This window comes from Xiphophorus couchianus, chromosome 4 (assembly GCF_001444195.1).
Source record: "Xiphophorus couchianus chromosome 4, X_couchianus-1.0, whole genome shotgun sequence".
NCBI lineage: Eukaryota > Metazoa > Chordata > Actinopteri > Cyprinodontiformes > Poeciliidae > Xiphophorus > Xiphophorus couchianus.
In genome coordinates this window covers 12880364-12908230 of record NC_040231.1, presented here as the reverse complement: position 1 = coordinate 12908230, position 27867 = coordinate 12880364, and the positions used below count along the sequence as shown (strand labels likewise).

Here is a 27867-nt window from a genome sequence, read left to right as displayed (position 1 = left end):
TAGTTCCTGATACTGATGCACATGCATCAATACTGGGGAAGCAAGTTATCTATTAATAAGATAATTTATTGGTCCCCCATAGAAGAAATTTGTCTAGGAAGTAGGGGCAAGGCTGCAGTACAACAAAAAAATATAAACAATAGTTCAAAATGACAACAACTATAGATACATAAAAGTAACATCAATACAAAAAATGCAACAAAAATCTAAATTAATCTAAAGTTGATTCATCTTATCGATCGACTAGCCATTTTCTTAAAAATCTCCTGTATCAAAATGGCCGACCATCTTTCTCAATATAAAAGCACACATTTTTCAGAACATGCTTAATACATGTAAAAACATTACATTTCATTATTTTGTATCAGCTGTATTTAATACTGACTAAATAAAAAGAAAGTTATGCTTTTCTCACATGATTAAACTTAAACATATTTATAAAATATAGCTAAACAGGAACATCACAGGTTGCTGCATACCAAAAATAAAAGATGAAAATAATAAAATATGTGAAACGCTTAACTACTCATGAGCAGAGCGAGTTCATACAGTAATACTGTCGATGGTTGATCTTAAAGGAATATTAAAACTTCGCTAAATGAAGACCGTGATTATTGGCATCGTTTTCCTCATATTAAAATGCTTAGTGCTCCGCTTATCTCATTACATTATCGCCTTCGTAACACATGAATAATTGTTGCGTCATGACGTTTGGCTGGATGATCGATGTTAAAGTGAAATTTAAGGAGATTGTAGACTACGGTAGATGTAAAAACAGAACCACATAAAGTGAATTTTGCGCCCCACGCCGGACTCTGTTTCGGCCGTTACTCTTTGCTGTTTCGTCTTAACCGCCATTTTTTATTCCCGTATTGGCTAACCTGTGGCGCCCTCTTCTGGATGGCGACCAAACTGCGACACTGGTAGTTACTCAATTGAAACGCATTTTAATTTAATAAGCCATTAATTGTAGATTAACTGTTTCTAATCAGTATGGTTTCACAATGAAGAGTGTTTGAAACTTCTGTCTAAAATCACTTCTTTAGTCTCTTCTTCTTTATATACGGCACTGTAATGTTCTGTTGCGATGTTCAATACTCTTTACCTCCATGTGCTGTCTCTCATTGATTTCCTGTTTTTTTGCCTCGTACAGATCTGGATAAGATGGACAGTGAGAAGGAGGAGTTAAACCAGGCTGACATTGCGGCTCTGCACCATTTCTACTCCAAACACATCAGTGACCTCCCTGACGACCAGGCTCTCACTGAGCTCTTTGCACAGGTAAAATCTGAGAACGTTTTGATCAGAAACATTAACAAAATAAACTAAATGAAGCTGATGGTTCATTTTGGTTACTGAGTTACACCGGCCTTTCCTTTATGGGGCTTAAATGGCATCGGTATTGACTCTAAAATAAATATTTGAATATACTAAGTGTTACTTTGCAGAAGGATTTGTACCAATCAACTTTTTCACATTCCACAAACTTTATCATATTTTACCGAAATGAAGTGCATCTAAATCACCACCTTTACCCTGAAATACCTAAATAAAATATGGTGCAGCTATGTAAAGGAAAGGTTATGAAACCCCTGCTCTAGTAAGTTTCTTATGCAGCAGCTGGATTTATGCTCAGATGATATTACACACATGAGGACACTTTTTACTATTTGTGATCTCTTAATCCATAGAAATTAAAAAAAATAATGCTTCTTGCAATGTTTCTAAATAAAAATAGTAATGAAAAAGCTTTCTGGATTGTTCTTGATGTAATTACGGTTTAAAATCTCTACAACACAATAACAATAATGGTGCATAAATATTTTAATAAATGCGGTTCTTTAATTGAACCATAAACCAAACAAAAGTGGCATTTTAAAAATCGATGAGCTCTTTGTTTTTAGTGGGTCATGTTGCTTTTGTGGCTCCAGACAAATGTTGCTAAAAGAGTTTTAAATGTTTTTATTTTGTGGCATCATAGTTAAGGGTCTGAATACAGTTAATAACACATTTATAAGAGTATTTACTAAAAAGTGCTTACACTATGTGCTCATTTGTGTTTTCCAGAGTTTGTGATTGTAACTTGACAAAGTTTGTTTTTTTAGTGTTGGATGCTGTCATTCAAATTATATCTGAACTCTCCTACAGCTTTAGCAAATAAAATGGCGAACAAATGGGAAACGGAAGTGTTTTTATTTATATTGGTCAGCAGCAGGAGTAGAGCTCATGTTGGTTGCTGTAGGCTATTCATCGCTGGCCGACTGGATCTGGTCTGCAGCTCTTATCTCTTTAATTTGATCCGTCTGGCGGAACCGCGGCCTTTTTGCTTTCACACTGCACTAATGGAAACAACCTCTTTAGCCTCTTATCTCAAGGCTACATTTAATCTCCGCTGCAAGATGTCCTCCACCCTATCGGACGTTTCACAGCACTTTAGTCTGCGATGCTTGCTTTGTCATCATATACCTGAACTCTGGTTTCTTTATTGTTTTTTTTTTCTGTTTGCAGGTAAACTGTAATGGTTTCACCATAGAGGACGAAGAGCTCTCCCATCTAGGATCAGCTGTTTTTCCTGAGTAAATACTTTACAAATCATCACAAAAAACTCTCAATTAAATACTCTCTGTATAACCAGGGCTGCAACTAATTATTGTTTTTGTAATTGATTGTTGTATTGATTATTCTGACAATTAATTGGGTAAAGAAACTGCCACATTTTGCCGATTAAAAAAAAAAAAATATATATATATATATATATATATTTTTTTTTTTTTTAATTTAACCACCTAAGTATTTTTATACACTATTAAAAGTACTTAACAATGTAAATAAACCAGTCATTCAGCTGTCTTTATAAATCACAAAATAAACATTTTATTACATAAAAGACAATAACTTAGCATTTATACTTTTAACATCAACATGGGAAAAGCTCAGGCTTTTCTTCTTGACTTAAAATCAAGACAGTGTAGGACAGACCTGTTGATTATTTTTTGGGTTAACCAATTAAGAATTGGACAGCAAAAGACACTTTTGGTTTTTATTTACAGAATTTGAACCAGGTGAAGCTAAAACTTCCACTTAAGTCCTGGGTTGAACATATTTTCATCTTAAATGCAAAATGTTTATATTTTTGTAGAGTTTTGGCTAAATCATTGCTTCCAGTGTCCTGTTCTTTCAGCAGTTTGCCTTTTTTGAGTCTTTATACTCCAATAAATCATGATTAGTCATGATTAATCCAATTAATTGTTTCAGCCCTACACATAACCTTCTCTTCTGTTGTGCAGGCATTTTCCCATCTTTATCTCCTTTTTAGATGTGATTAATTTAAATTATGCCTTCTCCTTCCAGTGTAGCGCTGATGAACCACAGCTGTAGTCCAAATGTTATTGTGACCTATAAAGGCACAGTGGCGGAGGTCAGAGCCGTTCAAGAGATAAACCCAGGGGAAGAGGTAAAAGACAAAGCTTCTGTTTTTGCCAAAATGTAAATAAAAATGTCATCCTCTTTATCCTTTATTGATTTCATGTTTGCAGATCTTTGACAGTTACATAGACCTGCTATATCCAACAGAGGACCGGAGAGAGAGGCTATTAGAGTCCTACTTCTTCATGTGTCAGTGCACCGAGTGCACCACCAGGTCTAAGGTATGAGAGATCGTCGCTGAAGTTCTCAAACTCTTTTTATCCAAAGCAAAATGGAGATAGAACAGCATAGTTAAGGGGTGTGAGTAAGCTTGACATATCATGTTATAAACATGATATTTTGATAGATTGATTGGGTTTGATTTATCGTTACTGTACAGTAAACTGTAAAACAAAATTAGTAGTACAGCTATTCTTAGGGCATTTATAAACAGTCAAAACAGATAACTAAAAGAAAGAAAATAAATGATATAACATCTGTCACGAACATGAAGGACAGATGTTTTTGTTCATGAATGTTGTCATGAAGTGTCATTTGGTAAATAATGACACTTTAATGCAACATTGCATTAAAAGTACATTAAAAATGTTAACGTAGCATTATTTGGAAAAAGTGAGGCATCTACACAGACCAAATGGTTTCCAAAAATATTCTTAATTTATTACAAAATTGTCAAAAAATGGTGCTAAAATGATGATTTGAGCCCAAAGCAGAGGTCAACACAACAAACTGCAGCTGGAGCACAAACTGACCTCGCAAACAAAACATGAGGGGAACTTAAATAGAGGCAGATCAGACCACTGCAGGCAACACAGGGGTAATTAAATAAACACACAAAAGCTTAACTAACAAACAAATACTGGTCAGAACTATACTAAATAATTTTATTAAATTAAAGAAATATTATTAGAACTGAACTACCAAACAAAGAAACACTAAAGAAATAGTCAAATTAAACTAAAGTATTAACCAAATTTCCCTCCTTCCTGGTGGTTCAACCCGCTGAGTTGGTTTGCCAGCCTAATAAGGAAAAGCAGCTTCTGTGTAGCACTCTGTCAAAATATAGCAAACTGAGAGATAAAGCTAACAAAAGCGTCAGGCTAATGAAAATAATTTGAATCAAAAATGAAAATATAAACACTGGTTAATCTGTAAACTAATTTTAAGGATGAACAAAAAAACAGTTACCATTCAATGAAAATAGTGACACTTTTATGCAAAGTTGCATTAAAACTTACACTAAAAGTCTATTAAGAGGCAACTTTCCATTAAAAGTGTCATTATTTACAGAATGACACTTTGTGACAAGAGTCATAAGCATTAATGTTTATGACAGGTGTCATGTCTTGTTTATGAGTCTTATGAAAATTCCTTCAAATAAAGTTTTACCAAATTAATTGGTTTGCTCATCGCATGAAATCGCTCACATTTAAGTTGCATAAAAGGTTAAAGTAGATGCTTTTGTAAGGCATTGTATGTTACTACTATTAAAAGCAGCACAAAAATACATGCATACCAGTGTTTTCTGTGTTATAGTTTCCGTCTGGAAACTTTACGACTATGTACTGCTTTTCTCGTTGTGCAGGATAAAGCAAAAACGGAAGTCAGGAAGCTGAGCACTCCACCAGAACCAAAGGAAATCCAGTCTATGGTCCATTATGCCAAAAATGTCATTGAAGAGTTCAGAAGAGCCAAGCACTACAAAAATATCCTGTTCTCATTAGAGCGTTCCCTATGACGCTTTCCTGTCTCGTCTCTTTCTGCCTCCTGCTGTTTGTCGTTACTCCTTGACTCTGTTGCACATCCCAGCGAGCTGCTGGAGATGTGTGAGCTCAGCCTGGAGAAGATGGGAGCTATTTTTGCAGACACCAACGTCTACATGCTGCACATGATGTATCAGGCCATGGGCGTGTGTCTCTACATGCAGGACTGGGACGGCGCCATGAGCTACGGGGAGAAAATCGTTCAGCCGTACAGGTGAGCAGATGTGATGCGTCCTAAACCAGAAGGTCCATTCAGAGGTTTGAAGAGACGTTTGAGAGCAGAGTTGGTTTTTGACTCAAGTAACACTTGTATTCCAGTTAGTCTTCATGAAACTATTTACCTCAGCAGTTATATTAAATGAGCTCTTTTTTTTCCATGCTCAACTCATCTGACTTCTGTGATTTAAAACCCACCATTTCCTTTTATTTATATTAAAATATATATAAAAAATTCACATCTAGGACATTTTTATCCTTCCATTTGGGTCCCAACTGTTTCTAAATACAATAAAACCTGCTTTATAAAAACCGTCCAACAAGACAATAAGTTGATGTTTTTTTTTTTTTTTTTTGGTGTCTGGAATTTCCACTGCACCGTTACCTAGCAACCCCAGTCAGGCCCAGCCCGTCACCTAGCAACCGAAGCAGAACTCCAGCACGTTTGTTGCTTGCCATTCAGAAACCACTTGCTGCTTTATATTAAATGTTCTCTTGTTATTCATGTTCAACCCTCCTGACCTCTGTGGTTTTTAAACCCAGAGTTTCCTTTTGTTACTATTGAAGGCAGCTGTGTTTTTAATTATTGAAACATCAAAACAAAACCGTTTGCCTCAGTAACTCCATGATTATCCTCTTCTTGGGTTGATGCATTGCCGTTTTCTCCGCAGTGTTCACTACCCGACCTACTCTCTGAATGTGGCGTCCATGTACCTGAAACTGGGCCGTCTCTACTTGGGGCTTGAAAAGAAATCCCAAGGTGTCAAAGCTTTGAAAAAGGTAATTTTGGTCTTCATTCGTGTATTTTTTACAACCAGGATTTTTTACAACCAGATTTACCAAAAATTTAATCCTAATTTTAAAGTTTGTATGTTTATTTTAGAAGTTGAAAATATGGCTTCTTTGGCAGAGTTGCCAGCAGGAAACATCTTCTCTCTAAAAACAGATTGTAGAGAAACTTTGATTTGCAATGTTGTGTCTGGTGAAACCAAATTAAAGATATTTGTGCTCATGTTTTTTATTTTTAAACACTCCCTGTACCATTCTATTCAAAACACTGAAGTGAAGCCCAGTGTAGCGCTGATGTTGGTGCTGAGCAAATGTTTCAAGCTTTAAAAAATCAGGCATTATGTATTTTCCTGGCACGTAGTTATTATAACAATGTTTATATCAAACATAACTTAAAAAATTTTTTTACTTTACAATTAGACGCCTTTAAATTAGGCCTCTGTCTCTTTAAGAAGCTCCTCCTCTTTCCGAGATTCAGCCTTCAGCACATTGTCATAACAATGATCCTCCATTATCCCGTTTAAAACTATTCTCAAGAGCTTTGGACTATTTTTGACTTCATTGTCGTACAACTTCTTGTTTTACTAGGACTGCGTTATTGTACTATGACTTTATTCTCATAATTTAGAAATTAAGAGATTGTAGCCCGGCCCTGTTATTCTGCTGTAGACTTGACCTGAATTCAAAGTCCACATAAATATAAACTGTAAAAAATGCTTGTCAAACTAGACGGCGGCTCTAAACTATGGAAACTATGGAAAAAAATCCAGATTTACCAAAAACTGAATCCTAAAAAAATTAAAATTTGATTAATCCATAAAATCAATGTATTGACTGGATGCCTTCTGAGTGTCTCTTCTGAGAAGTCTGTGTGTCAATAATCTCTTTATTTCTCCTCAGGCGTTGGCCATCATGGAGGTGGCTCATGGGAAAGACCACCATTATGTAGCAGAGGTCAAACGGGAAATCCTGGATCAGAAATAAACGAGGAGAACGAAAATCAAACTTGGGACCTCCTTACAAAGCAACAAAACACACTTCTTCAAAGCATGGAATGCATCTTTTACCTCTGTTTTTACACCTTTTTTATTTTCCTGCCTCACTTTATGCACATGCCTTCTGACTGGATTATATTTCTTATCTGTCCCTGACTTCTTCAAATACTGGACTTTAACTAGATTTGCTTTTTTGAATTAATTTAAAAACACCTGTAGTATTTTGTTTTTCATCCTCAAACTAAACTCATAGTCCTGCCTTTTAAAGCTGCCTTCTGAAGAAAGTCAAGGTTTCGTCTGGTAGCTTCCACCTTCGTCCTGCTTTTCCACCCAGTGTCTTGTGGGTTCGTCTCCACACTGTTTGTGTTTTTGCAGCATTGCGAGCTGCATGTGTCCTTCCAGATTAGTTACTGAGTCACAGCCTGCCTGTTTACCACCAGAGCACAGTTTATGGTCGCACATGCTCTCAGTGAAACTGTGATTTAACACTAAGACTGACCATGCATCAAACACTCTGTAGCAACAGAGAGGTCTCTCAGCGCGTTTTGGTTTGTTGAAAGGAGGTGTTGCATGCTCGACTTATTATGCATTTGTTTATATTTCTCTTTGTCTTTTGTCAAATGAAGTGATCAGTTCATGTCTTGGCTGTTCTCTTTTCAAAAAAGAAGAGAATAAGAAAAATATCACATCAAAGCTGAAAACAACACTGTATATTTTTTTTGTCATTCTGTGTTTTAGCCGATTAGTCGGACAATCTGCTCGAGTAGCAAGCCTGCAGTCGGCTGCATTACAGACGTCCAGTTTGCAGCGAAGTAGCATAAGGGTGATGTTGATGCTGCTTTAGTTTTTACATAATCAGTGTTTGTGCTTTTCACAACTGGAAATATTTCCAAATAGATTTTTTTCTTTATTACAAATAAATGAGCAGAGTGTAGGTTTTATTCAGCCAGCTGACCGGCAGTTGACTGATTGTGTGACCTTGGCAGATCAGGATACCAGTAACCGACCCAAAGCGAAACACTCGGGGCCTGGGAATGAACGGCGGACTGAGATTTGACCAAATGTTCTGAGAGGTTCTGCCAAGGATCCGGCCAAAACCGGAGCCTCTAGTTCTGTCATAAAAGCAGAAACTCTGTATTTTGCCTTTTATTATGTTTTGTTTTTTGCAGTTTTCTAGAAAAGCATATTCTCATCAGTCTGGGTTTGACGTTAACATGCACTAACAAGGTTACATATCTACATTCTATAAGAAATATTTCTTTATGTAATTTTGAAAAATGTTCCTGCTTCACATTTCTCAGTGCTTACTGTCATGTTTGAATTATAAACTTGATGCTTTTTGCTTAATTTGCACCACAGCGCATCAGAAAAATCCAAACAGTTCAACCTGTGAAAAACTGTTACAGCAGAAATTATTAAATACTAGCAAGACAAGTCTATTTTATAACTTTCAGGCAGATACAAACCCTCACTCTAAAGTGTGAGGCAGGTGCCGATTGTAAAATTATAGCTTTTTTGTAGACTTACTGCAAAAAAATATAAAAATGTACCTGGTATTTTTTGGCCTAGTATGTAGTGAAAATATCTCAGTACTCTTGAAATGGGACAAAACTAACTTATAAGTAGCTTTTCAGCAAGATATAGTAGTTTGTTTTGAGTAAATAATTCATTAATATAGTTTTTTTAAACTACAGGTTTCCCTGGCATATTATTTCACTTAGAAAATGAGGAAATGTCTTCTTAGTGAAATAAGCTGCTAGTGAAACCAGTATGTTTTAGTCAATATTTAGGAATCACTGATTTAAAACAAACTACTGCTTCTTGCTGAAAAGTTACTTGTATGTTAGTTTTTTCTTATTTTAAGTGTTAACTTAGATATTAACACTTGAATCTAGACCAAAAATACTTGGTAGCATTTTTTGATTTTGCAGTATAAATCTCCTAAAACCATTGAGAAATACTTTCTTTATGTTTTTTTTGTTTTTTTTTTGTTGATGTTTTAGCTCTTAATTTGACAGGCAATGAAAGCTTTGAAGCAAAGATCACCTGGGCCTTATCTAAGGGTTTTCCTTGCACTCTTGTTTTGTATTCTCAATGTGACTAAATGATGTCAAAAGACAAACTTAAACATGGTTTGTACATGAAGTGGACAGTTTCGGTGTCAGTGGATTGTCATCAGAAACCAGTAGCTTCTCCTCTTTTGTTTACTGTTCAGTGAATTCAGATCACCACATCAATGTGGCCTACAGACTGACATAAATAACCTTGCGAGGAGTTTTCTGTGGTTGTATTTGTAGCATCTCCTGCTTATGTGACTGTCAACTCTATTAAAAAAAACGATGCATCTGCATGGTGCCTGCATTATAGCTGTAATGTGAAAAGCACCAATTCAGCAGCTCAGTACAGCCCACATAATCATTTTTTTTGTAGATTTCTGCAAGAGAAGAAGATACAGAGGCTTTGCACAAGCCAAACACTGTCTGGACTGTCTGTCCAAATTTAAAGCGCAGCATTTAGTAAGACTTTTTTTTTCCCCCCTCGGATGTTCAAACGAATCTGTTGTTTTGTAATTCTTTGTAATCCTTTCTGCATGTTTCTGGAATAAATTACCAAGCATGAATGTTATTCTGTTGGAATGCAAAAAAAAAAATCTAAGTCTATAATTTTTCATTATGTTTTAAATGAAAACTAATAAATGATGATTAAACTATTTGTACTCTATCGATTCAAATTTTTTAACTGAAACTGTTTTGAATCACAGCACTTTATTTTCTTCCATGTTGTTTTTTTCTTTTTCTCGTAAATCGTGCTGTTCAATACCCCATAGCAGAAAAAGGTGAAACATTCTGCTTTAAAATTACTGCTTGTGAAAGTTGTTTTTTTTTTAGAAACAAAAAAAAAAACACGTAGTATAATATTGGTTGATTATGATGACATACTAATCAGCTGCACCTAGTTGTAAAAACAATACCTTGTTTCCAAGGTTACACGTCATAGCTGTAAGAAAAAAAACGTCAATTCCCACTACACAGCATCCAAAACCAGGGTGAAAAATTCTCCAAACAAAAATATTATGAACAAAAGTCTACAAACGGAGCAAATCAGAACTCCAACATGCTGTTACCATAGTCGGTGCAATTCTGGAATCATCCATATGTAAACATCCATAATGTAAGCATCCATATGATCAAACTATTGCTAATATATTTCTCATTTTTAAGGATATTCTAATTTATCGAGATTAAATTAGATTTTTGAGTTTGACTGGGTCTTGATGATACCAAGCTACTTTATTTCTGTTAGTACAGACGGGACATTTCTGTTTGTAGTGTGTGTTGACATACTGACACCGCAGGGGGGCACTGTGGAAACAGTAACAAGTAAGCCAATCAGGTGCTGTATGAGTCGTGACGTCAATTTGATTGGGCCAATGGACGTTTAGGTAAGGAAACGAACGCTTCCTAAACTACAGTTTGAATTTTCTAAAGTCGAGCAAGAAGCGTCGCGCCCAAAGTAAGTCTAGGCAAGTTTATCCTTTTTATCTTTATATGTTAAAATCATCTCTGAAGTTATTTAGACAATATGAGTCCGTATTTATTAGAGTTGTCAATCTTCAAGCCGTGGATCGGTCAAGATCTAAGTTAAAGTTAGGTTTTATATTTTCGTTGAAACAATTCAACACGATCAACTTAACGATAAACGACAATAGAAACTGTAGCTGAACGTTTTTAATGCTTTTCTTTAACGGTGTTTTCACTCCTCATGTTTCAAATGTGTGCTTGTTGGCCCAGAATCCTTCAAAAATATATTTTATTCATGTTTGCAGTTTTTATTTATTTTTGCACTGATGTCGATTAATGGTGCTAATTCTGCTAGCTTATTTCCGACCTCATTGCAGTACAAACAGACCTACTGATCACACATTGCATTGTTACCGTTTTCTGTCATATCTGTAGGTTATGGTCATATAATTTAAACAAAAATATATATTTTTTGCTTTTTCTGTCGTTGTTTTATTCAAATATAATCCGTTTTAATAAGCTTTTCCACAAAATCTACATGCTGTGATACGATCAAAACAAAAACATTTGATTTAAAAATAATTAAAGTTATTAACCCATACAAACTCAGACCCATTTTCTGCTTATAAATATTGCAGTATTCCTATATATATTTTTTTAATAATTATTTATTTCAGTAGCTGGATATCACACTTTATTTGGCGTCTCCGTTTGCAGTGAACCCAAAAGAAAAAGTTGTTTATTTATTAAAGAGATCTACCAAGAAACCAAACATTTAGAGAAGCAAAGCCAATATGTTTATTCCCTTTAACTGCACATTACGGTGATTTTCAGTCATCATTACATTATCAACGTGTGCATTGTGACAAATGATTGCTTGGATGTCATATTTGATAAGTATGGCGGAGACTATTAATCAGATTAATGGTGATGAATCGATTTTTAAAATTGTCAACTAATTTACTAATCGATTAATAGTTAACAGGAGTCTACAGACTCAGAAAAGGCAATGAGCTGAAAAAAACAAATTATTCGGAGTAGTAATTATGCCAGAACTGTACAAATTATAATATTTTAGATTAATAACACCATTTTCTGGAATTATGTTTTACTCAAAACTGTCAGTTTTAGTTTAACTTGGTGGAAATTTACTAAAGGAAAGCTGTGTTATTGCATTTTAGGTAATAAAAAAAATGAAATGAATTATTTGTTTTTCTCAATCTTTTAACGATGTCTTAAAGGCTCGGGTGGTTAAATGAAAAATCTGCAGAATGTGCCCATTTGTTTTCTGAATTGTCTGAAAATTCAATGGAATAATCGATTACTAAAATAATTGTTTATTGGTAAGATTATTTTTCTTTTGAAATGTTTTTCATTCAGGTTGTGCGTATCAATAATATAATTTTCAGTTGGACTGAGTCTAACCTTAATGATCACACCTGATGGAAGTTTTAGTGGCTCAGATGCAAAGTTCACAGAGATGAAGGCGCTGTACGATCACCACCATCATCATCACCATCATTATCATCATCGTCACAATTTTTAGCTGAGGCGTCGCAGCTGCACGTTTTCCTGATAACTTTAGGCCTTAATTTGCCAAAAATCCTGTTTGAAATACTTTTCATTATTTGAATAATCAGGATCTTAAGAACTTTGTCAAATTAGCTTAGTTGGTTATGTTTAAAGTTCAGCTCTAATAAAATACACATTGTTGTTATCATGATGTGCAATACAGAAAAATTTAAATATTCTAACTTATTTAAGGGAACTCTTTACTTTGACAAGAGAGTCATATGGGATTTTTTAACTTTAAGACCTGATGTAGACATAACAATATGGATCTATGATATGCTACTAAACCTTTGTAACACATATTTGTCATGACTAGTCTTGTCACAGTGACGCGTTTTTCTGTACGGTAAATTGTCCCAGTAATTATTGCAATAAATGACTTTGTTTTGTGGCTATTTTCACGTAATTTATAAATAGTGGCATAATAACGCAAACTTGCCCTATCAAAGACCAAGAAACTTTAATTTTGTAGAGAGCACTTAAATGAAACATTTTAAATATCCAAAATAAAACATAACAACCAAGTGAAATAAATGAGATGTAAATAAAAACCACTTGAACCAAAATCATTGGATTATGATGTCTCTGTAAACAAAGTTGCCCTTCAATAAATATTAATCAGAACAAAAATGATCAAGCTCATTTGAATTTATTATGCGATTAAACGTTGTTAGCCATGACAGCATAAATTCAAACACTAATTTAATTTTGTTCATTCGGCACTGATGTTCTGAAAAGGCAAATTAAAACACATTATATCCAATACAAGAAAATGGCACAAAGCCTATAATAATATCAAACAGTAGCATAAATTAGAAGTCTGTGTATTACAGTCCACTAAAGAAGAAAACATGCCTAAAAAGAAATGATTTATAACTCTTAGTTTTTTGTTGTCTTTTCCTGGGTCTGTTTCCCTTTAACTGGAGGAACTGGTGAGTTAAGACCCAGAGGGCCGTGATCTCCTTGGGTTTTGGTTTTGAATGTCACCTGATGGCAGTTTGAGGTGGAACTGACTTCACCTGGTTTATGGGTTGAAATTGACAAGTAACTTTCTAGAACATTGAATTTGTTCTAGATTTCAATTTTGGATTGGTGGGTCGATTCAGAATTTAAAGGTAAAACCAAAACTAGTTTTGTTGGCTCAACCAGCTGCTTGTCCGGCTTTTTGGCTTTGTTCTGTCTCTTACGTGTGTGAGTAAATGATTGTGTCTCTGGTTGAGGTTTTAGGCCATGAGCTGGGCGGTGGAGGAGTGGAAGGATGGACTTCCAGGGAAAGCCCTGCAGAAGATCCAGGAGATGGAGGTCCAACTGGACAAACTGAAGAAGGAAAGGACACAGAAGCAGTTTCAGCTGGACTCTCTGGAAGCTGCCCTGCAGAAACAGAAGCAGAAGGTCAGTTTTCACACGGAGTGAGAGGGTTTGTGACTTTGACACATTTTCCTGAGTAACTTGAACACGTCGCTCTTCAGGTGGACAGTGAACGCACCGAGATCTCCGCTTTGAAAAGAGAAAACCAGTCGATGATTGAGTCATGTGATGCTTTGGAGAAAACTCGTCAGAAGGTGGTTCATGACCTTGGAGTCAAAGAGCAGCAGGTCCGTTTCTCACATGAAACCAAGGAAATGTAGGCTGTGGTTCTCTAGCAACATTTTGTTGTATTTATTGTCATGAAAAATAAGTCATAGTTTGTGTTGCTTTAACATGTAAAATCTTAATAAAATACATTGAACTTTGTGGCTGAAAATGGTAAAAATGTGTGGTTGTAACTGATTTACCCCCCTGGACTCAGGTGAGCTACCTGGAGGGTCAACTTAACTCCTGCAGGAAGACAATAGATCGTCTGGAGCAAGAACTCAAGAAGTGGGTTTGCTTTTGGTTCCTGTTGCCTCATTAGGACCATTATTGTTTGTTTTATTTTTAGCAAACGTGTCGGTCCTCCTTCAGGTACAAAACTGAGCTCGATCGCTCTCAACCTGCCGGATCTTCCTTGCTGTCCACCTCTTCCTCTGACCTGCAGACGTTCAGCACGCCACAGAAGACTTTTGCTACGCCAGCGCCTGTCGCTGCACACAGACAGCCAGGTATCCTGGCTTGCAGGTTCTTTGTGTTTCGTCTGGGCGGTCATAGTTGCAGGTCTCACTCGTGTGTCTTTGCAGACAGCAAACTGGACGAGCTTCAGGAAAAGTACAACCATGAAGTGGAAGAAAGAAGAAAGCTGGAAAGTGAGCTCAAAATGTTGCAGGTCAAGGTGAGTTTTACTTTTCCTGATGTCTGATTTCTTTAATCGTAGTTTTAACAATTATGCAAAATTTGTATTTTGCATGTTTTTGTATTTCCATTTGGGACTTAACTGCTTCTAAAAACAACCCCATCACTTAAAAAGCAATTTTTGGCTATAAGTTAATGTTTTTGGTGTTTAGAAAATGAGCCATTTCAAAATCCTCTTGATTATTAAGTCACATTCTATGGGCACTGTGCCGTTTCTTAGTAACTATCGCCAAGTCCAGCCCATTACCTAGCAACTCAAGTGGGATTCCAGCATGTTTGGTCACCTGGTTTTACTGCTGTATTTGCTGCACAATGGCTGCCGGAAAAGAGAAGTGTTTTGTCGATGACTTACCAGCCAGAAACCACTTACTACATTCATGTTGGTTGTGCAGGAGGCTCCACTTGTGCTTTTCAAAGATGTATGGTTGTATAATTGTGCATCTGTTTGCAGCCGTTTTCCTGTGTGAGCATAAATGTTGAGTTGGGATTGTGACCAGCAGAAGCTTATTGGGATTTAAAGTGACAAGATGCCCTAAAGCAACTCCAAACTGACCAAAACTAAAATCAAACTTTTGTGTAAAAAATGTAACAAACATGTTTTGTATAACCAGTAGATCTATTTAAGGGGCCACAACAAGTCGCCTTCACCGTGTCTGTTCTCCTTCAGTTGCTGAATCAGTCATCCGTCAGCCACAAGGACATCGCCGCCCGCCAAGCTGGGTCATCCATATTCCCATGGCAACAGCAGGATCAGGTCCACAGCCTGCGGGGCCAGGATACGATGGAAACGCCATTAAAGAGACGCGGTGCTTCTCTGTGGGACGCCCATGAGGAAACGCCGATCAAACCCAACCAGCGGATGAGTTCGTCCAGAACCGTCCAGAGTCCCAGTGGATCGACCCAGCAGACGGAGCAGCTGAAGAGCCTCAACCAGGGTGGGCTTTCATGGATTTCATAGTTAATTAGTTTGATATGTTATACATGAGAAATGCCCTGTAAACCTGTTTGGGCTCCTTTTTTTTCACGATCAGAGCTGCGTGGACGTGTGTCAGAGCTGGAGAGGAATCTGGCTGCTCAGGAAAAGGAAATTCGTAACCAAACGTCGAAGCTGCAAGAACTCCAAACTCACTTGAACCAAACCCGCAAAGAGCTGGCGGAGCGGGACAGAGAGCTGGCCAAGGCCGGCCACGAGCTGAGCCAGGCTGCAGACCGCCACCAGCAGCTGGAGGCAAAGGTACCAGGGGTTTGTTTCTGTTTGGTGACATCATCTACTGGGATAGAGGCGCTAAATGATCTCTGTTGTGTTAGTGCTCCTTGGTGGAGCAGAAGCTGAAGCAGGTCTCTGAGGAGATGAGCTGCCAGAGGCACAACGCTGAAAGCTGCAGACGAGCTCTGGAGCAGAAACTCAAAGACCAAGAAAGAAACAGTCAGAAGGTAAAACAACGTCACATATGTGGCAGGTGTGACTCTGTTGATGTTACTGCTGAACGGCGCGAAGGGAGCATTCAGTGCTCTCAGCACCGCCACCGGCGGGCTTTCTGTCAGATCAGCATACGCTGTCAGATCGTCATGCTTAGCACGAACTCACGGCTATATCCGTCAGACACGTATACGCTGTCATTACCATATGATTTTATTTAATCAGCAACATAGAATCATGACGTAGATCCTCATACACTTTATTATCAGCTGTATGACATCCTGACTTGGTGGTTAACTAGTCAGACCATCACCAAGCAACAGGGAGGCGAGTTTCACACGGCGTGTGTTGTAGTTGACTGCAGCTAGACCCTGCTTTAAATACACGTTAAAACTACGACAATGCATGTATATCTATCTAGTTATTGAAAACAATTTAATGACTTATTTTTGTCATAACTTGCCACGTATGCTGAGCTGACAACTCCTCTGACGGTCGGACTTCTTAGTACGCATGAGCAGGCATGCGTACTCACTGCATGTATCCTATTCTGACAGCGTATGATAATCTGATAGAGAACCGTCAGTAGGGATGAAATAGAACCAGACGTTTTCATGCACCTAATAAAAAGACAGACACAGTTTTTAAATCATACTATACTTTTCTTGTTTTAGGTCAGTTATAATTGCCACAATTATTTCTCTTTGCTAAATGACAGAAAACTTGTCAAGAAATTTATTTGTAACTTTCTTTGCATATTGTGTTTAAGGATTTAATTTTAATTCAATTCACCTTGACTGCGTTGTTTCAATATTTGATATTTATTATTCTTATTGATCTTATATTTTAAACGCTAAACAACATTATTGAAATTTGTGTATTTTTTTCGTTAAATTAGTGTTTTGTTCTAGGATTCGTCAGGTTTAGAAGAGTGTGTGAGATATTTCAAAACATAAAATGTTATATTTTAGATAGAATGTAGAATACTATCACGAGATACTATTAATAACAGTAATAAAATGTATAATATAATGAAACTGTCTTTTTTTTCATTTGTGTTGTTTTTAATCTCCAAAGTTTGGTGCTGGAAAAGTTTGAAAACTCACCTTGAAAATGCTTGAAAGGTTCTTGAATGTTACGGTGGGGAAAATGCATAAACATTAAATTCTGACTTATTATTATATTTTGTTTTTCGGTTGGTAGGAGTTGGCTCAGCTTCAGAGTTCCCATCAGGCTTTGGATCAGCAGCTCAACCAGACCAGAACCAAGCTGACACAGGAGGTCCAACAGGCCAAAAAAGACCACAATGTTCTTCAAGCGGACATGGAGAAGGTAGCGTCTCACTTCTGCGTTTTATTGAGCGACGCAAAACTGGTACAACTTCTACTGTTTCACTGGGTTTTTGTGGAAACTTGTTGCGTTTTAGACGCGCTTGCAGAAGAGTCAGATGGAGAGAGAAATGGAGGAGCAGAAGCAGAAGCTGCTGCGGTCTGAACAAGGCCTGCAGGCGACTCAGACCAAAGAGCAAGACCTCCGCAAAAAGATGGAGGTACACACAAACTCATAGATTCCTGTCTATAACTTTCTGTTTTGGCAAGATGATTTGCCTATTTTCAAAATGTCCTCTTCCCCTCAGGAGCTGCAGAAAGAGAAGAACGGCGTGACCATCCAGTTGGACCGCTGCAGCAGGTCGCTGACTCAGCTGGAAGAGGAGAAGAGGATCTCACAGCAGTCGCTGAAACGCACCCAGGGGCTGCTGGAGGACCTGAAAGGTACCGAAACAGCAGGAATAAATATTAATGGGTCCTACTCGTGTCTTCTCACCGGGTTTCTTTCTCGTACTTCAGCGAAATCTGAAGGACAGGCCGAGGAGCTGAAGAGACTCCAGTCAAAACTTGAGCAACAGACTCAGACGGCAGCAAGAGAGCTGGAACACGTGAAGAAGACGCTTTCTGATGCAGAGGCCAGGAATGACAAGTAAACATCTTACAAGTCGTAACATTTTCTTTTTGCTTATGATAGATTATGGTTTTCTATGTCAGAAATTGAGAAATTTAAAAAAAGAAGAAGAAGAAGCATGAAGGAAGAAATGAGCGTTGTGCTAATTTAGCCGTGTTGTTTGGCGAAGCGAACACTAGATTGCAGTTCTGAGTTAGCGTTCAAATTCAGAGGCAAATGGCGACGAGGTGGAGAAAATAAAACAAAACGAGCCTCCGTATTAGACGAAGCTCATCTGTTTTTCCTTTAGATCAACATTTCTGCCATCTTCCTCTTCTATTAACGCTGCCCCGACAATTACAGTGCTGTTGGTTCTTCAGTTTTGTTGGACTAAAATATTAATTATTTTAGTTTTTAAAATTACTTACCTGCTTTGGAAACCGATGGACTAGTTGTTTTTATACTCTACAGTTGATAATTTATCACTATAAATTATATTTTGACTGTAATCAAGCCTTTTGCCCGTCCTGTTGCAGTTTTTCATTTACATTCAGTCCATTACAACAGATTCGTTTCTTTGCAGATCTCAGAATGAGCTTCAAAAGCAGAAGCAGGAGAGTGAGAAGCTGAGCAACAAGCTGACCGTCGTAGAGCAGGAGAGCGAAGAGCTGAAATCAAACCTCCGTCAGAGTCGGGACGAGTGCCAGGCTGTGAAACAGGAGCACCAGGCTCTGCTGGAGTGGAAGAAAAACAAGGAGAACTTGATAAACCAAACCGAGGCCACGCAGCAGGAGCTCACTGACAAGATTATCACTTTGGAGGGCAAAGCGAGCCGGATGCATGAGGCCAACAATGAACTCCAGGTGAGTTTCACCAATATACATCCTGCTGCTTTTCAGGAAGAAATTAAACGTGTATATGTTTTACACTGCAGGACAAGATCTCATCCACGGAGGCAGACAAAGCCAGTCTGTCCGCCCACATCGACGCCCTGAAGGGAGAACTCCTCCTGAGGAGCACAGAGCTGGAGGAGAAGGAGCATCAGTACCAGCAGCTTCAGCTCCACGTCTCTGAAGCGGCACAGAAACACGGCAAAGACCTGGAGAACGCCGGGAAGCAGCTGGCGCAGCTCCAAGGACAGGTGAGACCAACACTCTGGTTCCGCCTTAAAAAACCTTCGGTCTGTCCTCCTTTAGGAGTAACAGGGTTCATAAAGGCGCTAAAAATGCTTTATGAACCCTGAGACGTTTATAAAACAATCTAGCATCTAATTAAAAGCGTAGGTTTAGAAAACATTATTTTCAATTGAAACCAGATATTTTTGTACACCTGATAAAAAGTCAGAGATATATTTTTTAATCGCTGTCTGAAGACAAATCAAACTAAACTTTTCTTGTTTTAGGTCAGTTAGAATTAGGGAAATTATTTCTACTTACTAAATACCAGAAAACCTATGAAGAACATTTTTTAGAGATTTTCTTTGTATTTTGTGTTTAATAATTTTATTTGATCAGGAAGGGAATTTAACATGATTTGTTTGGATTGTTTCATTTTAGTAAATATTTATTATTCCTAATGGCTCAATGACTTAATGATCTGTGTAACTGCAATAAATGTTGGCTTATATTTTATATATTAAAGGTTATTGCAACTGTTTTGTTCTCAGTCGGGTTCATAGGGTGTGTGTGAGAGATATATAAAACATAAAAATAAAGGCCATATTTTATTTTACCTTGTTCCTGCTGTAGAATACTATCACAATAATTAATAACAGTAATAAATGGTATAATAAGGAATTGAAACGTTCTTCTTTAGTTATTGTGATGGACCGAGTTAAAAACAGGAGGAGTCACAGGACATATTAGGAAAAATAGGGTTTTTTATTTTAATCCAAAGATTATAAATGACAAAAAATAAACTGAGCTTATAAAAGAGGTCAAAGAAACAAAACTGAACTCAGGCAAAAAATGTAAACAAACTGGCTGCACAAACAAACATCACTGACCTAACAAAGAAATGACACACAGGGGTTAATATACTGGCTGATCAGACCAATTAAGACACAATAGGGGTAACTAAACAGAATACAATTACAAATAACACAAAAACAAATAACAGTACAGCTAAGTTTGGCTAAACTAAAGACCTAAAGATGAAAATCAAAAATATTAAACTTTAAATACTAATTTACTTAAATACAAAACTTATCTAAACAAGGAAGCTACAAATTCCCCCTGCCAGCAGGAACTAGTGGTTCGGTCCAATCAGCATTTAAGCCTGCTGAGCTCTGGCCCCCATCCTTTGTCTGGTAACTCCAAGGCAGGTAAGTACCGGCGGGAAAACAAACAAAATTAATCTTAAGCAAACAAAATTAACTTTAAGTTGATATAAATACATATGCTAACTAAATGTACGCGCTAACAAATAGAACAAATGCACTCAAATTAACTAATAAATGTTTTTATTGGAACTAAAGTGTTGTATTTATATGACAAAATAAACTGTATAAAAAAAAGAGTTACCGACATCAGAGTGTGGCCATGGATTTGGCCATTACAGTTAATTTGTGTTGTTTTTAGTGATGCTGGAAAAGTTTGAAAACTTACTTTGATTAGGTCGGTCACAATAAATCAATTAATTGCCTGATAAATTAAAGCAAACTCAATCATTTCTATTTAAATAATCGTTTTCCTTTTTCTACCAGAAACTGGATGACAAAATTATTCAGTCTGGTGTTCAGGGACTTTATCATTCATTATTTTTTCTGTCGTGTTTGTTTGTTTGGTTTTGGATATTTAAAATGTCTTCCAGTTCCAGTGTTAAATTTAACGTTTATTTATCTTTGAGGATGGGTTCTTGTATTATTAAGCCATTTCATTATATTACTTAAAAACTAAATAATAATACAATAATATTATCATTTATCGCAATAATTTCGGGGACAATTTATTGTCCAGCAAAATTTGTTATCCTGACAGGCCTAACATTGATGCTTGGAAAGTGTTTGAATTTTACTGTTCGGAAAGTTTACAATGTAAGCAAGAAGAGATTTTAGCAGCAGAAACCTTTAGGATCTGAGAACCGGATGTGACTCTCCTTGAAGCTCGTTGCGTTGAGGTGACAGGAAACGTTTTCCTCGTTTCTTTTAAACAGGTGAAAGAGCTGGAGTCCCGGCTGCAGAGGGAGGCGTCTCGAGCAGAGCTGGCCGAAAAGACGAGCTGCGAGCTGCAGGAGGAGCACCAGGCCGCGTGCGACCTGCTGCGCTCCAAAGACCAGCTGCTGGAGCTGGGCCGGGCCGAGGTCAGCCAGCTGAAGGACAGCCTCGCTCAGTCCGCCGCACAGCAGGAGGCGCAGAGCGACAGGTTGGACACGGACTCTCTGGAAACTTAAAATCTTCCCTTTTTTATATGCTTGAAACTCAATGAGTTTGAATTTTTATTAACACAGATAAAGCTCTATAGCTATAATGAGGTAGAGGTTAAATATGCTGAGCAATAAATGATCTGTCCTCATTGGGGCATTTATTGAAATGATTAGTCGTGATGAATCGATTATTAATGCACTTACCAACTAATTTAGTGATCAATTAACTCAAAACACACAGAGCAGAAATTAAGCCAAAACTGCAAAAAAAAAAATTCGATACATTTAAGATTTAAAAACAAGCCTTGTAAATAATTATGTTAAACTCAAAATTCCTCAAGTGGTTCGAATTTACAAAAAAATCTTTTATTAATCACCTTTTTCTTTGCAGTTATTAATTAGTTAATCCCTAAAGTATATTGATGTTAAATCAAGCAGAGATGACTGAGATTTTCACAAGTATTACAGGTTGAAAAAGACTTCTATCTCATTATTGTTTGTGATAAAGCAAAGGGTCAAATCTTTGGAGAAGCTGACTGCAGAGGAGCAAGATAGGTTTTGTGAAAATAACTTATAACTTTAATAACTAAAATGACTCTTGATATTTGTCATAGTTAGTACATTTTCAAATACATTCGATTTACTAGATTAGTACTTGTAGCTTGGGTAATATACTTTAATCTAACACACTATTGCTACCAATATTAAAAAGGTATATCAGAAATTAAACCTTAAGTGTTCCCAAAATTCCTAAGTTGTGATCAACTCCAGATGCAACTCTGAGCTCCTGGGAAACCCCCAACCTCTGACCTGTGAGCCGGGGAAGATATTCTTTATGGCCTACTAATTTAAAGCCTTTCAAGAGCATAGTGTTTTATGGCTGCTCTAAGTTACAGCCTTGCCAGGAGAATGTTTATCTCTGATCGTTTACCTTGCATCAGCTTGTCCAAATAGGAATGTTGATCTACTTAAACGCACATGGCATTAGCTTAACTATATTAAACAATCAAAAATAGCCATATTTCCTTAACACAAGTAAGAAGTTTTTTTGTTTTGTTTTTGGCTGTGGATGCAAATGATCAAGCCTTCACTAAAGGAATGCTACGTTGTTGCATTTTAGCCAGGAAGATGTTCATTTTCCTAAAAAAAAAAAAAAAAATTTATTATTTGTTTATTTGCACCTTTTCATTGAATCTCTAAAACTTAAATTAAAAATCTGCTGCATTTTTTAGTGTTTGTCAAAGCAATCAATAGAATTATCAGTTACTTTGGTAATTATGAGCTGCAGCCCTCGTTAGAGCTGATCCATCATTCAGATGCCTTTGGTTTGTGTTGTTTTTCCAGCTTTGTGAAGCAGAAGGCCGTCCTGCTGAAGCGGTGTGAGGAGAGCGTTTCGGCGCAGGCTGAGGAGACGGAGCGCGTCAAGCTGCAGGCAGAGGAAGTCCAGCAGGAGCTGCTGCTCTCCAGACACAAAGTATTTTATTTAGAGCTCATTAAAAAAAACCCTCATCTCACCAGATATTCCTAGGCAGAAATTACAAGCATTTTGCTTTATAAATTCTGAATATGCTTTTATTTTTAGTCCAACATTTTTAGATTAGTAAAGTTACAAACTATTATTTTAGTAGTTCACACAGTGTCTTAAAATGTATTAATATTAATCCCTCTGACTTTTGCTTTTTTTATATATATATTGTTGAGGCGCTTATCAAGGTCAAATACATTCACATGCTTTCACACACTACACTCTCATATTCTCACACAAAGGCCCTTTGTAATTGTAACACTTATAGAAACTCCTCAGACTCCCGTCTCCCAGGAAATAGAAACTTAGTTGATAAAATGACGTAAGACATCAGATGACCACCAGGTGCATCCGTAGTATAGTAAACGAATCTTCCCGTTTTAGATCAGATGCTGTATAGACTCGGTCACATTCACACCTAGTCTGTAAGGGTAAGTGTCTCCTTTTTTAGCGCTAAAAAAGAATAAAATAAGTAAAGTCTGATTACTTGTACTGGCTGATTTTCTGCTCTGTGTGCGGTACATTTTTGATCCATTTTCAACAATATATATATATATATTTTTTGTCCTGGTCTATCACCTAAACCCCAAATAAAATCCATAAAAGTAACTTCTAAACTAGTTTCCCCCCCCCCCTTTTCAGATCACCTCGATGGAGCAGATCCTGAAGGTCCAGGAACAGCTGGGAGCCGAGCTGCAGAAACAAATTAAGACGACGTCCGATAAGGAGGAGGAGCTCACGAAGACGTGCGAGGAGAAATCAGAGGAGCTGAAACGCTTGGAGGAGGAGCTGAAGGACCAGCGGAGCCGCACCGAGGAGACGGAGCAGCAGATCAGAGCGGCTGAAGCTCGGATCCACTCCTTGGAAAATCAAAAGGCTGAGCTGGAAAATCGACTTCAAGAGATGAAGAAAGAAGCAGAGGTAAAAAAAAAAAAAAAGCTGCATAATCCTTTTTTTAAAAATGGTTTCCAGGTTTGTTTTTGTTATCTTTAAGATTACAATCGGCTTGTCGCAATACGCAAATATTCATTTAATCGCGTAATAAATTAAAACAAACTAAATAATTTCTATTTATATGATTTATCCAACAAAAACTGGATGACAAAAGTCTTCAATCTGGTGCTTTAGTCTCAACTAATCCCTTTATTTTGAAGGATACTTTGATTTATAGAGACTTCAGTATCCATTTTATTTGTTGTTTTGCTTAATTATTTTAGATATTTAAAATTTCAGTGTTAAATGTTCATCAGAATTTAAAGTTTATTGGATGAACGTGAGAATGTGTTATTGTGCTATCACCATTATATTTGGAAATGGTCTTAAAACAACAATATTATCGTTTATCACAATGATTCTAGGACAATCTATCGTCCAGCACAATTAGTTATTGTGAGTAAGACTCAAAACGTTTTACTCAAACTTTTTGAGTAAAAGTTTGTGTGTGTTTTTTTCTTGTTGTTGAGACTTAAATTATGCATCTTTGTTCAGATCCTGCAGTTCAGTCACACTGAAAGGATAAACGCTCTCCAGGAACAGATCGTATGTCTGGAAAAGCAGGTTGCTGCAAACCAGGAAGAAGCAGAGGAGGTTCCTGTCCTGAAAAACAAACTGGACGTGGTCAACCAGTCTCTTGCTCACCTTAACAAATCTCTTGAAGCTTCAGAAAAGAGCCTCAGCTGTGCAAATGAAATAAAAGCTGATCTGGTGGTCACCCTGTCTGAGAAAGTGAAACTTATCACTGCTTTGGAGGATCAGATCAATAATCTCACTGAGAAGCTGAGGAAAGAGTCTGAGAGCCACAGCTCAGAGGTTGGGGACTTCGTCAATAAGGAGAGGAGCCTCAAAGAGCAGCTGGAAGCCACTAGGAAATCAGTAGCTACAGCCAAAGAAGAGTCCAGCTCTAGACGGGAGGATATCCGAGAAATGAAGGCGACTCTGTCTGCAGCGTCCCGCGGCCTGGAAGAAAGAGACAACACGATAAAGAGTCTGAAAGAGAAGCTGAACAAAGCAGAGGCAGAGCAGGCCAAAGCCTCTGAGCTCCTGAAGGAGAAGACGGTGGCCATGAGCAAAATCAAGGTTAGTTATGAAGGTCTTCAAATCCAGAATGGCGTAAAAAACCAAGCCCTGGTTCTTTATGTTTACTTTTTAAAGTAGCATTGTGTAATGTGATAGTTGTGTGGTAATGTGTCTTGACTCTTTTGTTGTTAATATAAAGTGGATTAATTGATTAGTGGCCATTTTCTCTTGTATCAAGGGGGTTGAACGTCATTCCGTAAGACGAAAGGCTAAATTTAGAATTCCGATTTTAAAAAGAAAAAACCTAATGGAGGATTATTTTATACCAGCTGCATTACATACTGACTGAATAAACAGAAATTTATGGTTTTCTCGCATATTTATAAAATATAACAAAACAGGAATCTCTTAGGTCGCTGAATAGAAAAATAAAAGTTGAGAAGTTGACGTTGCTCCGCCTTACAGTTCGGCCGAATGAGCGCTGTTAATGTGATTACGTAATGTAAGGAGTTTGTGGAGATTTTGTATTTCAAAACTGAATCGCATTAAGTTCCTTTTGCCCCCCACTCCGAACTGTTTGGACCGTTGTCTCTTTCTCATGCCGGGACAGCTGCCATCTTTGTTTCTGTATCAAAACTGGCTCCTCTTAAGGATGACCAGCGGCGCCCTCTGCTGGACGGCGGCCGAACTACAACACTAAAAGAAGGTCTAGCATTGAGTTAATCGATTCGAACTAATCTAAATGTAATAAACCATTAATCAGTGACTAATTAATCAAAGATTAATGGTTTATTAACGATTTACATTTACTAGCTTGTTTGTATGTAAACAGTTACTTTCAAAGCATGTATCTATTGAATAAAGGTGCAGCTGGAGATGCTGCAGATGGACCTGGAGGACAACGAGTTGGCCATGACCTCTGTGGGCAGTCAGGCGGAGGAGCTGAAGGGAACCATAGCGTCACTGGAGGCCATGCTGGAGGAAAGCAAAGCCCAGGTTGGTTTACGTTTTGTTTTTATTACTCTTAAGCAGTTTTCTCGAGGTTAATAGTCCAGGTTCTGGAAGGACTGACTTCAGCTGCAGTCGACACCGTATGAAACGCCCTCAAACTCTTTTTTTCTTTGTTGTTTGATGCTTTTCTACCAGCTTCTTTAGCAATACCCTTTTTATAGACTATCATTGTCGATGACTGTCAAGTCAGCAGTCTGTGATTTGTGTCCCTTTAGGTTGTTTAATTTTTGAATTTTATGTTAAATTATATTTTGAGATTAACAACTGCAAGGCATAGAAGTTTAATAATCAGAAAACATGCTTAAATATATTCCTCTGAGTGTAAAGGATGCATATTGAAGATTATTTTAGAATTACTGAAGTAAATTAACTTTTCCATAATCATATGAATTATTTAGGGTTGAAATAATTAATCAAATTAATCATAATCAATTTGGACTTGATTAGTCATTAAGTGTCATGGACAAACTCCAATAGGGTCATTTTTTTTAAATATCCACATAGTCAGAGCAGAAATTAAGAAAAACTTTATGCATTTTGCATTTAAGGATAAATAAAAAAAGGTTTGGTAAATATGTTTCACCCAGAACTCCTGAAGAGGCAGTTTTAGCCTCACCTGGTTCAATTTATCATATTTATCTATCAAATTCATATTTGGTTAATCCAAAAAAAAAATCAGTCAATCAAATGTTGATGTTTGAAGTATTTTTAAGCTGCAGATGCATCTTTTCCTACAAATGGTCAACCGTACGCTAAAGAAATGCTCTGTTGTTGCATTTTAGGCAATAAAATGTTCGCTTTCTTATTCAAAAAAGAAATTTAATTGTGTATTTGTATCTTTTAATGTATTTCTAATATTGTATAAAAAAGGCTTAAAGGAAAAATCTGCACGATGTTGCTAATTTTTATCCAATTAACAGTCAGTCCTGATTTATTGAGATGTAACAGTATATTTAACTAATGCTTTCCCATGTTTACTCTCAGGTTTCTGTTTTGGAGACCCGTTTGGATGAGGTCCAGTACCAAAACTCTCTGCTGGAGACAAAATACGTGACGGCGAAGGACGAGCTGCTGGAGCGGAGCTGCGAGATAACCCGTCTGGAGGAGGACGCCGTCAGACGGCAGCAGCTGGAGGAGAACGTCTCTGCCTTGGAGGCCAAACTGAGTCAGATTACTGAGGAAAACTCAAAGGCAGAGACGGAGCTGAGGCAGATCATTCAGGAGAAAGAGAGCCATTTGGAGCAAGTAAACGAGGAGAAAAACAGCCTCCAGGCTACCTTAACGCAGTCAGTGGATGAGCAGAAACGAGCTGAATCTGAAATCACTCAGGTAAAAGCGGTGAAGGCGGAGCTGGAAGAGAGAATGAGCAACCTGTCGAAGGAGATTCAGCAACTCCGTGCTGATGTTAGAGAGTTATCTGAACAGAAACAGGAAGCGGAGGCAACGATTGACCAGATGGCTGCAGAAACACAACAGACAGAGTCCACTCTCCGTCGGATCTCAGAGGAGAAAGCCCAGCTGGACGTTGCTCTGAGTTCAGTCAGCGAGGAAAAAGTTGAGCTGCAGGAGAGGATTTCTACTTTAACCTCTGAGAACGGGGAGCTGGTCTGCAAAGTGAAGCAGGTGGAGGAGGAGAAACTCCAGCTGGAGTCTAAGTTTAGTCAAATCTCTGAGGAAAACGTCAAGCAGCAGTCGGACATGAACCGTCTGACTGCAGAGAAGCAGCAGCTGCAGAGCAGCGCAGAGAGGCTGCAGGAGGAGATGGCGTCTCTGCGGGAGGAGAGCGAGCGTGTCCAGAGCTCGCTGCTGTCCGCTGAGGAGGAGCGACAGACGCTGCAGGAGCAGCTCAACACGAGGGACGAGACCAACCACACGGAGAGCAGAGCGCGGTACGTCTGTTTCGTGTTTCTATGACTCAGAGACTGATCAGGTCTGACTACGGCTGGGCGATGCATCGATTTTATCGATAGATCAAACTTTTCAGTTTTGAAGATTTAATTGAATGAAAAACTGGGTTTTTGTCTTTCGGCATTGTGATCCTTTG

General features: G+C 37.7%; 2 protein-coding genes across 5 annotated transcripts in view; both read left to right on the top strand.

Moving 5' to 3' along the window:
• Positions 1-6: 6 nt before the first annotated feature.
• Positions 7-9901, top strand: smyd2a (SET and MYND domain containing 2a). Its single transcript, XM_028015536.1, has 8 exons — positions 7-1281; positions 2509-2576; positions 3352-3454; positions 3537-3647; positions 5012-5132; positions 5229-5403; positions 6077-6185; positions 7095-9901. The coding sequence occupies exons 1-8, from the start codon at positions 1165-1167 to the stop codon at positions 7176-7178; spliced, it is 888 nt and encodes a 295-aa protein (XP_027871337.1). The 5' UTR covers positions 7-1164; the 3' UTR covers positions 7179-9901.
• Positions 9902-10630: 729 nt separating this feature from the next.
• Positions 10631-27867, top strand: part of cenpf (centromere protein F) — a 31075-nt gene continuing 13838 nt past the window's right edge. For 3 of the 4 annotated variants that reach the window (XM_028015493.1, XM_028015492.1, XM_028015491.1), the window contains exons 1-21: positions 10631-10702; positions 13503-13674; positions 13752-13877; positions 14072-14142; positions 14227-14363; positions 14439-14530; positions 15218-15485; positions 15582-15784; positions 15859-15984; positions 17174-17302; positions 17397-17519; positions 17607-17742; positions 17818-17947; positions 18492-18771; positions 18843-19049; positions 21062-21270; positions 22616-22745; positions 23439-23717; positions 24285-24872; positions 25677-25808; positions 26808-27712. In XM_028015493.1, the coding sequence (XP_027871294.1) occupies positions 13513-13674; positions 13752-13877; positions 14072-14142; positions 14227-14363; positions 14439-14530; positions 15218-15485; positions 15582-15784; positions 15859-15984; positions 17174-17302; positions 17397-17519; positions 17607-17742; positions 17818-17947; positions 18492-18771; positions 18843-19049; positions 21062-21270; positions 22616-22745; positions 23439-23717; positions 24285-24872; positions 25677-25808; positions 26808-27712 (4433 nt within the window). In that variant the 5' untranslated portion in view covers positions 10631-10702; positions 13503-13512. The remainder of the gene's footprint in view (positions 10703-13502; positions 13675-13751; positions 13878-14071; positions 14143-14226; positions 14364-14438; positions 14531-15217; positions 15486-15581; positions 15785-15858; positions 15985-17173; positions 17303-17396; positions 17520-17606; positions 17743-17817; positions 17948-18491; positions 18772-18842; positions 19050-21061; positions 21271-22615; positions 22746-23438; positions 23718-24284; positions 24873-25676; positions 25809-26807; positions 27713-27867) is intronic. The other variant, XM_028015494.1, reaches the window with a different exon arrangement.

Excerpts from the sequence above, each read along its gene's own strand:
- smyd2a (XM_028015536.1), top strand. The coding sequence starts at position 1,165 with ATGGACAGTGAGAAGGAGGAGTTAAACCAGGCTGACATTGCGGCTCTG. Across the intron at positions 2,577-3,351 it reads GGATCAGCTGTTTTTCCTGA|TGTAGCGCTGATGAACCACA; the intron begins GTAAATACTTTA and ends TTCTCCTTCCAG. Across the intron at positions 6,186-7,094 it reads GTGTCAAAGCTTTGAAAAAG|GCGTTGGCCATCATGGAGGT; the intron begins GTAATTTTGGTC and ends ATTTCTCCTCAG.